Source organism: Thunnus thynnus, chromosome 14 (assembly GCF_963924715.1).
Source record: "Thunnus thynnus chromosome 14, fThuThy2.1, whole genome shotgun sequence".
Lineage (NCBI taxonomy): Eukaryota > Metazoa > Chordata > Actinopteri > Scombriformes > Scombridae > Thunnus > Thunnus thynnus.
Genome location: NC_089530.1, coordinates 2,264,709 through 2,278,097, shown reverse-complemented (window position 1 = coordinate 2,278,097; position 13,389 = coordinate 2,264,709). Strand labels below are relative to the sequence as shown.

General features: G+C 39.4%; 1 protein-coding gene across 2 annotated transcripts in view; it reads left to right on the top strand.

Moving 5' to 3' along the window:
• shtn1 (shootin 1) overlaps positions 1-13,114 on the top strand; it is a 32,489-nt gene extending 19,375 nt beyond the window's left edge. For both annotated transcript variants that reach the window (XM_067609304.1, XM_067609305.1), the window contains exons 6-16: positions 202-299; positions 1,679-1,760; positions 1,983-2,077; positions 2,197-2,343; positions 4,297-4,450; positions 4,745-4,862; positions 6,384-6,466; positions 8,935-9,038; positions 10,420-10,470; positions 10,937-11,057; positions 11,766-13,114. In XM_067609304.1, coding sequence (XP_067465405.1) covers positions 202-299; positions 1,679-1,760; positions 1,983-2,077; positions 2,197-2,343; positions 4,297-4,450; positions 4,745-4,862; positions 6,384-6,466; positions 8,935-9,038; positions 10,420-10,470; positions 10,937-11,057; positions 11,766-11,797 — 1,085 coding nt within the window. In that variant the 3' untranslated portion in view covers positions 11,798-13,114. The remainder of the gene's footprint in view (positions 1-201; positions 300-1,678; positions 1,761-1,982; positions 2,078-2,196; positions 2,344-4,296; positions 4,451-4,744; positions 4,863-6,383; positions 6,467-8,934; positions 9,039-10,419; positions 10,471-10,936; positions 11,058-11,765) is intronic.
• The last annotated feature ends 275 nt before the right edge of the window (positions 13,115-13,389 follow it).

The following is a 13,389-nucleotide window of genomic DNA, read 5'->3' as shown; positions in this document are numbered from 1 at the left end:
GCAGCAGATTCATATAATGGACAGTTTACCCTTTAGTTTGACTGATTTGGTCAGGTGAGAGTAATGCCACGACCTGACAGCCGCTCATGCCTCATGCTCAGAAAATCAGCCTGTAGATCTGCAGGACTTCACATTCACAATACCAGTGTCCTATAGTGTGTAAAAACACTGTTTAACAGTGCTGTGTTTTCTTTGTTTCAGAGCTACAACATAAGTTGGAGTTGACAATAAAGGAGAAAAATCAAGCAGTCACTGATCTTGAGGCAGTGAAAGAACAACTGAGGGAAACTAGAGAAGAAGTGAGTACAAGAACATTTTTGTTTTCCACTGTCTCTTTCACTCAGATTCCATGTACAATATATTTTTTCTCATGATAAATCCACTAAATTGCATATTCATATCTGAACACTTGTTATTAAGAGAAAGTAGGTCATTAACCCTAGCCAACAGCCAAATGCATGCAAAATGAAGTTCTGGCTGGTAATTGTAACATTTCTTTCACTTTGACAGAAGTTAAGAGCCCTGCATCACTGTGCTCAGCAATAACAAAAAAGATTATTAGTATGGATATCTCTAAGCAGGTACAATATGCAAGGTGCAGATTTGCTCTAGCAAACAGACGTTTTCTTGTCAAGTGATGTTTTTGCGCTACACTGTATGTTTTTTTTCGGAGCCTTGCTGTATGTTGCAGCAGTGAGGCACATTAGGGGCAGTATCAGTGGTAATCCAGCATGTTATGCTGGTCTGCCTGCTCAGAGCAAGTCAACAACAATTTGAGCAACTGTTTAGTGCAATTTTCATTCCTTTAACTAGCAGAGTTTGACTCAATGTATGTCTGTTTGGTCTCAGAAGGAGCTGCTCTGGACTTCTCACTCATTACTAAACAGTAGTATGTCTTGGTTGGAAGAGCATCAGTAATGTCATTCCCGTGTGTCACTACCCTTGAACTGAATAGCTCTAGCTTCCAAAATACCAAAAGTGCGCCACCATGCCCCCTTCACACGCAGCATGATATAGGTCACTGTGCACCTTGATTAAAAAAAACAGTTACTGGCAATACCAGTGTCCTTGTTAGCTCATTTACTGCAAGTCATGCATACTTTACATTAGTGGTAGTCATTGTCCAGGGCACACCATAGTATTACACATTATTTGATGTGTGTTCCTCCCCTCCAGGCATCTGCTGGTTCTCATTGATTTCAGTATGGTATTTAAATTAGCTTATAGAAACTTAGAACTTACTTGATTGTGGTAATCCATCACATGGCTATATTTATTTTTGAGTAGTAATGCAAATCAATCAAGTTTCAAGTTAAATGCAAGTTAATTCATATTTTATTTTTTTATTAAAGGCGATTGATAACACTGTAGAGAAATGAATTCAAAAACAATGGCTGCTTTGAAGCTTGGAACACCACATTCATTTACAATGTGACTTGAGTTATAAGTTTGCCATCATACAGAAGAGTCACTGTTGTTTTCTTTCAGCTGCCTCAGAAACAGTTTGATAGTTTGGTTCTGATATGAGAAAAATCTTGCTCATTAGTTGCACTGACAGTGAAAAGAGTGCACTGTAAATGTAATAGTGCTACCCTTCTGTGCCTCCATGTTAACAGTAATTGCTGTAAAATAGAACTCATCATCTCTCTGTATTGTTTCTCTACTCTGTCCCTTGCAGTTGCTGAAAGAGAAACACGATAACACTGTTTTAATTGCTGAGACACTGCGGCAAAAGAAGCTCCTGGGGAAATATAACAGAGGTTAGATGGGTGTATATATGGTTAATATGGTCTTCATTATTAGAAACTAGTCATTAATGATCCAACAGTAAAAAAGAGGACACTAATCATGAGCATGGTCTCATTTGCTCACAGTAATTACACCAAAGATTCACATTTAGCTGATTGTTGATATAGTGTTCACTACATGTTGCACCTCACTAGTAAAGGCACAGATTAACTAATGTGATGATCTTTGTCCAGTGTCTCAGTTTGCTTTTGAGGAATACGAGGCCTTACAAGACACCTTGAACCTGGAGCGGGACCTGAGGACAGAAGCAGAGAACTTTGCCGGAACAGTGAGTTTCTTACATTTCCTCTCCTACTCTATGCCTGCTGATTGTCATAACGCTCTTGTGTCCCTTGCAACAATGTGGCCTGACTTTCCCTGACTCTTTCCTTGTGGTCCTTTCTTCAGATGGTGGTGGAGCAAGAGACTCTGAAGAGACAGAATCAGATCCTGATGCAGGGCTCCTCACCCAGCCAGGCTCTACAGGAAGCCCTCAGCCTGGTCACCACACTGACCCAGGATCTGGAGACACAGAAGATGGAGCACCAGAACCAGGTCTGTGGACGCAATTGATACACAAACATGACTCATTTATGAGCGTGACATCACACAGTCTTTTTTAGTTCATGGACAAGCATTGTCCATTATAACTTGTAATTAAGGGACATGTCTTCTTGTTGGTTTGGATTACATTCTCATTGTGCAGTTCTCTTGAGAGAAAACCTAAATTTGAGGAAGTGGTGGAGCCAAATATTTTTTCTTTGGAAAAACTGAAATCAGTATTATTCAGTTTTTTCTTTGGTGTGCCACCGTTGGCCAAAATGTCACTTGCTCCAGTTACTGCTAAATGAGCACCAAGTTTGCAAGTATGCCATGCACTCCATTCAGAATCATATATAGTGTGCTTACCAGTATCTCTGATACTGTCACCACAGCTTAGAGGATGGTTGCTTGTGACCAAAATTTAGGCATATTATCAAAAATAAGCTAGTATGGTGAGCAGAAATACAGGTGATGAATTTCCCATTTGAAGGAAACTATCAAGAAAAGTAACTGGGAGTTTTAGAGATTGCTATGATACTGCTGCTGCTACTAATAAGAGTAGTAGTGTATTTCTCCACTTTGTCAAAAGTGCAAGTCTGCACAAGGTGGCCAGGCTTCAATCTATGGTGACCATGGCTACCACTGGCCATCCCTTGGCTCCAGCATTTTAGCCATCTTTAGCTGTTGTTCTCAACTGGTTCAATGAATCAGTGTAGAGAGAGAACACTAGTTAGAGAAAACTACTCTGAAGACACTGTTAGAAGAATCACCTTCTTACAGTGGCTCAGGAGGTAGTCCACTAATCGGAAGATTGGCGGTTCGATTCCCGACTCCTCCAGTCTGCATGTCGATGTGTCCTTGAGCAAGATACTTAACCCCAAATTGCTCCTGATGGCTGTGCCGTCAGTGTGTGAATGTGTGTGAATGGTTAGTTTCCTCTGATGGGTAGGTTGGGACCTTGCATGGTAGCCCCTGTACCCATTCAGCGTATGAATGTGTGTGAATGGGTGAATGTGTTTCGTAGTGTAAAAGCGCTTTGAGTGGTCGAAAATAACTCATTTGCACAAAAAAAGAGGTAAAAACAAAAGTACACAAAATAATAAAAAGTAGCCTGAAGATATTTTGGTTTAAGACAGACTCAGGAGAGACAGGATCCAGTACCTGACACAACCAAAATCATTTGTACACTTATTCATTTACACTACCTCATTAAAAACACAAGTAAATTCTTTAATAGAAGACAAATATTACATATATCTGTCCCTGTGCTTTACACCTGTGATGCCTCTAATTCATATGCATCAAAATAAGAATAATTTAGCTGGTTAATTACATAGGGGGGAAATGTCTGCTGAATTATCAGGAGCCATGACAGTTAAACTTAGGGGCCGTGACCTGCCAGATTAATAATTAAAAGCAGCAGTGTAGCCTCATGCTCGCTCTGGCACTGATGGAAAACAATTACAGCTGAGTGGGATCACTGATCTCTCCTGGTGATGGGTTGGAGGTGAGCCATACCCTTTATTTGAGGAACAATTAAAACACTAGTTAAGGAACTGGGGTTGGGGAGTGGATGACTGAATGTTGATTGGCAGCTACCCAATGCTACTTATCAGAAATTACCACCACAGGAGCTGCAGCCTCCACAGCCAACACAATGCTGCAGAGCTGCTCCTTATCAGCTGAAAAATAGAATAGAAACATATAGTTTATCATTGCATATGAGCATTTTTTACATGTTGTCTATTTAAGTGAGGAAGAAGGAAATGTCCTTTTTAAGGACTGTATATAAAACAACAGAATTGACCTTTTGTTGCTCCATGTAGGTTGTTCGTGCTGAGTGGAAGTTTGTGAAGTTAACAATGAGCTAGTTCAGAATCAACACTGTACAGGCCTTTTGTGGCATAAACAGGCACCTACAGTATGCTGTAAATGTGTGTATGTGTGTGGTTCATCCATCCCCAGATAAAGGAGATGGAGGACAGGCTGAGGAGCTGCGGGGTTCAAAAGGAGCTTACAGCATTGAGGTATAAACTGGAGCTTGTGGAGGAGGAGAAGAGGGAGTGCAGCGAGAAGTGCTCCAAGGCTGAAGTGGAGGTCAAGGATCTGCGGTTTACGGGTGAGGACATATTTGGAACTGTAAGGACAGGCTACACTGTGGAGCATTATACTGTGCACTATAGAGGACAGCACAGAATCAACACTATAGAGGGAGCAATGTGCGTAGGCAACAACAATCCCAATAGTTTGTGTGAAAGTATGACCATGAGATTCACTACATGTCTAGTTGTTGTTCTTTAGAGTCTTAAAATAGTTTCTTTTCTGTTTGTGGTGCTGTTGCTGTGTGTGTGTGTGTGTGTGTGTGTGTGTGTGTGTGTGTGTGTGCTGTAATTGAATGGGCTTGACTGACCAGTTGAGGAACTCCAGAAGAAGCTGCAGGCAGCTATCAACCCACCCCCTGCTCCAACACCTCCACCTCCCCCACCACCTCCACCTCCTCCAGCCTCAGCACCGGCCTCTAACCCGCTCAGGTTGGATCAACAAAGTACAATATCAGTCAGGGAATATCTTTTTACCTTGACACAATTCTAGCTTTCAAAGGACAATAATAGAATAAATGCGTATAAACCAGTGACTGCTCAGCTAACAGACCTCTATAATGAACTTGCACCGTACTTCTTTCAAACAGCAGACGTGCGTGCAATACAAGTCTAGGTGATGCGCATTGGAACTATTCATATGAGACAGCTGTCATCCTGCTTGTCACTGTTAGTCTACAGTGTAGTTCATAAACTTCACTGATAAAGCACAGAATTACCCCAAATTACATCAAATAATTACCAGATAAACATTCTGTTTCAGTTTCACCTCCCTGTTCATCTATCTGTACGCTCCCTCTCTTGATTTCCTACATGAACACTTTATCTGTTTCTCTCTCTCCTATGTTTTTTTCGGCATGTCTGTTAAATTACGTTTAAACTTTGGTATCACTGAATTAGTTGCCATTCCTGGTTGCAGCACCAGTTGACCATAGCCGAGTAGACTCCTACCCACATCCAACCCTGATCAAGAGGAGGCCACACAGATTTGACCTTCATCACTGTCGGTCTGAACAGAGTATTAGAAATGACTGAATGAAATGTGTTTATAGTGCATGTACAATATAAACAATAACAGAGGGAATTCTCTAAAGGTTATGTTTATGGGAAGTGAGTGCAGAATTAATGGTAAAAAATGATGCATTTAGTGTGGCTGCTGTAGAGAATAGGGCCCAACTAAACATTTTCATAGAGCAAAGTTTGAACCCTCACTAGTGGCCCCTAGAGGCTGCAATGTTCCAAGGCTCATTGACTTTAGCGCATGTAAAGCTACTTCATTTAGTCCACATGACAAAACCATGTGGACTAAATAAAGAGATGCATCTATCTACGTTTTTTATGATTTTTCTATTATGGTTCCTACGATGTAAACCAGAGCTGCAATAATTGTGTGATGTTGATGGACAGATAATTAATCTGATAATCAAAGAATCATTTTTGTCATTTTTTAAGCAAAAATGCCAAATATTTGCTGGCTCCAGCTTCCAGCTTCTCAAATGTGAGAATTTGAGGCCTTTCTGTGTCTCATATGATGGTATACTGAATATCTTTGGGTTTTGAGAAATTGAAACGGGCATTTTTCACTATTTTCTGACATTTTGTTGACAAAACAATGAATCGAGAAAAAAATTACTAGATGAATCAATAATGAAAATAAGTTAGTTGCAGCCCTAATGCATACTTTTATATTTCATGGCCATTTGTTAGACGCAGCAATGTCCAGAACCTGTGCATGAACAGTAAGCATCACTCAGCCCAGTGGAAACATGTCACTGTTGGCACTGAGTTGACTTTTATCAGCAATGTCCAGTCAGTCTAGCAGGCAGTCAGAGAGAGATGTCTGACTGGCTGGTAGACTATCTGGTTTTTATTTTTGTCTTACTGGTTATGATATGCATCCTGTAAAAGCAGCTTGATAAAAGACCTGGTGATCTCAATTTCTTCTCTTTGTAGTTCCCTGCTATCCTTAATCAGAAAGAGAAGAGACATCAGCACCGACATCCCACTTGTGGTCCAGGACTCTGCCACGACACCAGGTACACATCAAACATTTGCAGAATTTGCAATAGATACTGTATGCTGCTGCACCCACTAACATGTAGTATGATTACTCCTGTTCATGCCATGGTAAAGGGGGATTTTCAGTTTGGATTGGCTAGTAGGTGTCTGGTGTTTTCTTTTAACATAAAGTGTAATATGAAACATGTCTGGGCAGGTGTTTATTTGCTGTTCTAAAGTAATCCACCAGTATTAAACTGCAGATAATGGTATCAACAGCACCAGTGGTTTTTTGTGGTTGACTCTTTCTACTACACCAAGACAAACACAAAACAGCTGCTGAAAAACCAGAGAAACTTCAACTGATTAATTCATGTTTCTTTCAACCTGCTTGGCAAACATAAGTTCTGAACAAGACATTGATAGTGAGCAAGAAATGGAAGAAAATGTGGAGTCAAAGGAGAAAACAGAGAGAATTAACAGTAGAAGAACTTTCCTGCACACCTGCTCGGCTACTAGGGGTTATTCGGCAAAGTACAAATAGTGGGGTTTTTACGAATATCTGTTTCATACAAATATTTTAAGAATTATTTGTTTTTTGGGGAAAAAAAACAAAGAAACAAGTCAAATACCAGAGCGCAGGTCGGTTACATCGCTATCTCAGTCTCTGTCCTCTGCTCCGCTGGTACGTCTGTCAGCAGGTCTCAACGAGGGGAGTCACATCCACCTGCTACATGATGCACATTTCCTAATTTGGACATCACCCCCGGAGTTGGGGGTGTTCCCCAGAGATAAAGCTGAGCCTTCTGACACATGCTTCATGAACAAGCTTCATGAACACTTATTGTAACACTTGAATTTTCTAAAATTAAAAGCCTAATAAAAACAAAAACAGGATTTTTAAGCCTCTTTCCACCTTTATTCGAATACAAATACAAATACGAATACTGGGCCTTCAGCACGTCCCTATCAGCTACCCTGCTGTGGTGAAAATTCTTCTCTCTCAAAAAAGCAAAATAAAAAGTGGCTCAATGGGGTCACACTGAGGTCACAGGGTCACATGATATAGATACCAAAAACTATCAATCAATAAACAAGGAAAACTCTGGAGTTTGATATTTTAGTGTTCTCTAGATGTAAAGATTTTTTGTATCTACAACCAACACACAAAACACAGTGGACTTCTATATGTAAGCATGGTGTGAAATATTTGTCATATTTTTATTATTATTTTAAATATACATTATAATAAACTTGAATGTACCTGACTAGTTAAGGATAAAAGCTAGAAGCTAGACTAAATGTCCATTGTCTGTCACTCATGCTATCAAAATTCAAACCTTCAGCATCTTCTCTTTCTCTAGGCAATGCATTGTATGCTCATTTGGTATTTTATTCTGCTCAGGGCTGCTATTTCTCATGCATTTCACTGTAGGAGAACTGATCTTGAATTGTATTGCTGCCTTTCACATTTTATCCTTTTTGCCTTTTCCTTTGCAAATGGAAGTCACTCATGTAGAAGGACAAATGTTGTTGCAAGTGGTACATGAGAAATTCAAACTCACATCTCCATCGTTGGTCTATTAGGTCAACAAGTTAAATTCTTCAATTTGTGCAAACAAAAGGGAAGCCTTGACTCGTTGGAGCAGGTAGGACAGCCATGTTGACTGAACAGGACTCATTTTGTTAAATGGTTTTTGAATATGTGTGGCCTGAATTGGGCACTACACACACAGGGTATTTGTTGGAATTATATACAGGGCTGAATAGGTGCCACCCAAGGATCTTCTACTCTGACACCTGAATAATAGTCTATTTCTGAGCACTTTGGAGGAAAATATTTTACTATTACTTTGACACAAAATAGTTTTTGTGAGACACTTTAAAGACATTTTACTGACAATAGTTCCATTGTGTATGCCATTGAATGTTCTATGTTTAAAAAAAAAATCAAATTTCTTTACCAATAGGCTGCATTATTCAGAATTTAATTATTTTGTTCACATCTTCTGTGAACTTGAGAAACTCTTCTTGCAGAATACATTCCAGAATAATTTTGATAACCTCACACACTGCAAAGGCTCTGAACTCTGCAGGTGTACTTTGAATTCTGCAAAATCAGTGGCTTCTGATGACTACAGCCTAATCCACTAAATACTCTGTGAAACAGTTCAGTCAAGATTTATGGAATAATTAACTGAAAAATGCTGAAGTCTCTCCAAAAAAAACCTTAATGATTGGTCCTGTGGGTCCGTGTCACATTCAAGATTTTACATCCAAATGAGCTTTATTTCAATTGCGGTGCCAATGATGCCTGTAAATTACACAGTACTTCCTACCTCTCAACATCATTTAAACTCACTTTGCTACTTGGCACTGTTTCCCCCTGAGGCAGACTCCCATTTAGTGCCAGTGAAGCTGCTAAATGCGACATGTTTATTGAAAAAGACAACTACAGCTTAAAGCTTGGTGATGAAATTGTTGTCTCTCTGTCTGTTTCTCTCAGAAGTGGACGTCAGGCAGCAGGCAGTGGACGAAATGATGCAAAGGATCAAGAAAGGGGTTCAACTTCGACCTGTCAGCCAGACACCTAACAGGCGCAGGAGACAGGTAACTTCAGTAATCTCCTTAAATGGTGTATGACTGTTTTTGACTGTTAAAGCCAGGCTGGGTGTGGTGATCTTGATGTTATAAATATCCCAGCTATTCTCCACCAGAGGTGCCTTCACGCTTATCCGTGATTTTTCCATTCACGGTGTCGAATCCAGAAGTACTCAGAGCTTTTACTTCAGTGAAGGTACCACAGCACAGCATAGAAATACTCTGTTACAAGTAAAAGTATTAAAAATGTTAGCTATGTATAATGTACATATGTATTATATAGGAACCTGAAACAATTAAGTAAGGAACTAGCGCAGTTTCCCACCTGCCTACTGTTTTCATTTTCCATGTAGTCCTCCTGAATAATGTCATACATCTACAGCTGCCTTCATGAAATGTATTTTGCATTATCAACAACAAATTTCACATTGTGGCTTATCTTATAAGCCACTCAGTGAAATGAGATATAAGGACGATGATGGAGCGAGTGTTTCTCCTCAGGAGAATATTGGTTTGACTGATGGATCTCAGTGGTAAACTGCTATCTTACAAAAAAACTTAAGTTAAACTGTGATGAGGATTGTGATATCAGTAGCTGAGATGTCTGGTTAAAGGGACAACCCACACTTTAAACATACCACACACACACTACTATGAAACTATAGGCCTTTATGTTTGCAACTACCTGTCTAGTCTGGGCAAAAAAAACAAACATCTAGACCACAGGAAGTGATGTGTTTTACAGTCACTGTAGTTCGAAAAGATCTCCACCTACAGAAAGTCAGTAGGATAGTCCAGTTCAAGCTGCAGACGACTCACAGTGAAGACAGAGAGAAGACATGAAAACATTAGTCATTAAAGGAAATGTGTGTGTGTGTGTGTGAATTATGCCCTGATTGTGACAGAAAATGTGTTTCATCTTCGCTGAAATCACCAAACTAAACCACCGGCTGCAGACGTTCACCGTTGTGGGGCCTGAATGAGTTTTTTGTAAATTGTTGAGCACATATTGTTCAGTGCTCTTAAATCCATCAGTGTGTGGGATTATCTAAGAGCTGCTTGTTTTGATAAAACATGACATATGGCCAAGACGTCTTTTAGTCTTGCATGGTCCTCTGCCACAACAACTCCACCAAATTAGATAGCATTAGGACCTGCTCTACCAGGTAATTATAAATAATGAGAATGATGTGACTCAAAATGATTGTGTGTTGACACATTTGCTTCTTGTAGAAAGCATATGTCCTCACGCTTGCCTACAGTGTCTCGTCTCTGTGGTAAGAGGTGCAGTTTAGCCTCTAAGTGCTGAATGAGGAAAAATAAGTATAATGTGTCAGACTGCTGTTTATTTACCAAACCCATCTTTTTCCTCCTATTTTCCTTTTATCAGATGGAGAGGCTGCCCTCTAATTCTGCCATTCAGGAACTTAAAGGAATCATGGTAATGGGACTTTAAAACAATCAAATGTCCTCACAAGCCCTATTTTACTAGTTGAACTTTCACTGTGTTTACCCAGGAGGAGACTTTGCTTTCTACACTGTACATGGATGTGCTCACAATAGAATTTGTCTTTTAAATATTACTAATTATTATTATTATTATTGTTCAAATTGTTATTATTTAAATTTCAAGTTCGACATTTTACCAAAGTAAAAGTTCTGCTGCAACATTTAAAGTCAGTATTTACATATTAGACATAAAAGATAAAGATGAGCAGGTTAAAGGAGAACCTGTTGTATTATTGCTATGCTGTTAATTAAACATCCACTCCAGTAACAGTCAGGTAAATACTAAAAGAAAGCCGACAAGTAGCAGTAAAAGCAGAAAGTTGAAGCTACAGGAGTTACTTATCTTGTATTCCTCACCAGGCCGTCTGTCTGTATGTGCTTTTGTTGAAACTGTCCAGGAGAATTTCAATAGAACCTCCCCCCAACCAAAGGCAGCGTCTCCATCAACAGCCCGCGATGACGAGCTGCAGAGGATCCTGCTGAGGCGGCGGGATGCAGTGGAGTCCCAACACAATGCCAGTAAGTTTCTTCTCCACTTTACGCTGCCGATATCTGGCCTTTCTGGTAAAACATGACAGATAAAAACCATTGTTGCGCATTTATTTATTCTAATGAATTTTACTGTTAATGTATGATTTTTAGACACTGATGATTCTGCTCTTATGTCTCGATCTCACCACAGCTTTCTTCAAGCAGATTGTTTTATTAGTTCCCCAAAATCACAGATTCAGTATAGAATATTCAGCATTCTGAACAATAAAACTGCTCCTCAGGGTTTCAAAAACTTCACAACATCACTTAGACTTTTGCTATGGGTTCTTTTGAGTGTTTGGACTTTGTTGAAAAGGTGGTGTGTGTGTGTGTGTGGTTTTGTGGGTTTTTGTGACAGATGTTGAAAATGATCACATCAGTGGATTGATGATTCATAATAATAAACATATGAACTGCACCTGTGCAGTGACAATTGAAATTTCACAACTCTAAGTGTAACTCTCCATGTCTGTGTCCTGCTGCCACGTCTTCATCTGAAAGAATGATTCATGTGGAAATGATCATTTTTGAAGAATTTATGACTGCATGTTATCCTGTTTCAACCAGGATTCAATCAAATGACAAACACAGGATATACTGTAGCTTCAGAGACGGAATCACAACAGTCACCTGATGAAGTTTTAGTAAAAAAGTGACAACACTAATTGTTTCAGTGATTTTTGTCTCTGTGTGCAGGTCTCCATCCCATCGTCTCCCCTGCAGTGTGAACCAGACATCACTGGATATACTGTAGGTGATCACATGATGCAAAATCAATTTATTGCATTTCCTTTTTATTGTGATATACACAATCAATTCTATAATAATCATTTGAGAGTATTAAATGAAAACAGTTGGCTGACTCATCAGCAGAGATGGGAGCTTCAGGGTTGTCAATCTAACCAGAGGTTATGTAGCATGTGGACTAAGTAATTTCCATTGAGGCCATTTCATTTCAGTGAAATGAAAGACTTGTGTCCTGCACTACTTTTTCAGGGTTCATTCAGCTCTTTTTCCAATACTGAAGGTGAATCCTAATCTATTGTTTGGCACTGGGAGGAACAGTGCAGCGGATTTTGCAGCCTTGAGTCTTTTGCCAAAGCTAAATACTGCATGTCTCTGCATTGTTCCTAGACCAGTATTAACCTTGTAGCCTCCTAGTGAGCAATTACAGGCGACTGTGGCAGATTTTGTTTCACTGCCCCCCCCCCCCCCCCAACCTTCTCAGGCCACCATTTTATGTAGGGCACTGCCTCCTCCCTGCTGCATCAACCCTGCAGTTTGCACTACCTGTTCTGCCTCAGAATGGAAGTCTGTCTTTGGTCATCTAACACACAGAACAAATCAAACACATCAGATACACTTTTAGATGCTTTCACTGTTAGCAGGCAAACACAGACCTGCGTTTCAAATAAATGCACATGCATTATAGAGTGTGTGAGAAGATAAAATATGATTCAGGAAAACCAGTTTAATTCAGTAGCTTACTGCACAGCTGTTTAAAAAGATGGGGAAGAATTTTACAACTCTGGAAAGTTATCAATTATTTATTTTTTTATTTTAAACGGTAGAATTACACCCATCAAAGTCATCTATGAGGACTTTGTGTTTGCACTTATTTAAGTGGCTAAAACAATGTGTTCAGAGAAGAGATTTCCTTTCAAGGTGCATGGAAACAGGGGAAACAGTCTGAAATGGAAAAAAAACCCAGAAGCACTTGCAGAATGAGAAACTTTATTCAAAATAAAGATATGAAGTGTTGAATGAGTTTTGACATCCTCTCAGCGTATACAGATGACAGGATGCTGAGTCAAAAGTTGATTCAGGTTCAACTTTTTTCACTGTGCTGTTTGGAAGTCTTTGTTTTTGTTGTTGTTGTTTTTTCCCCCAGAGCACCGTGTTAACACTGTGACTGTGCCACTGTGGTCTCATCTCAGTCTTGTAATGTTGGTTTGAGCACGGCCTTACATGTCAATATGTGATATTGTTAAGTTCCAGAACTTTATGTGTAATAAAGTAGCAAAAGTGATTCATTTTACAATCAAGAGCTTGTCATTCATTTCACAGCTTGAAAAAAAAGGAAAAAGGAAAAAACTAAGTGCTTTAGTTAAAGTGTTTTGGAGAGTTTTGTTCATTTCTCTGTGAGAATCAGGGAATTCAACTACCTTGTATTATAAAAACAACATTTATGCTCTACTAAGAGAAACATAATGCCACCTGAATCACATTTTTATCAACATGTCATGATGATGCTTTCAATTAATAAATCTGCCAAGTCACAAAATGATGATACAGAACCTATTGGCAAAACATTCACTGA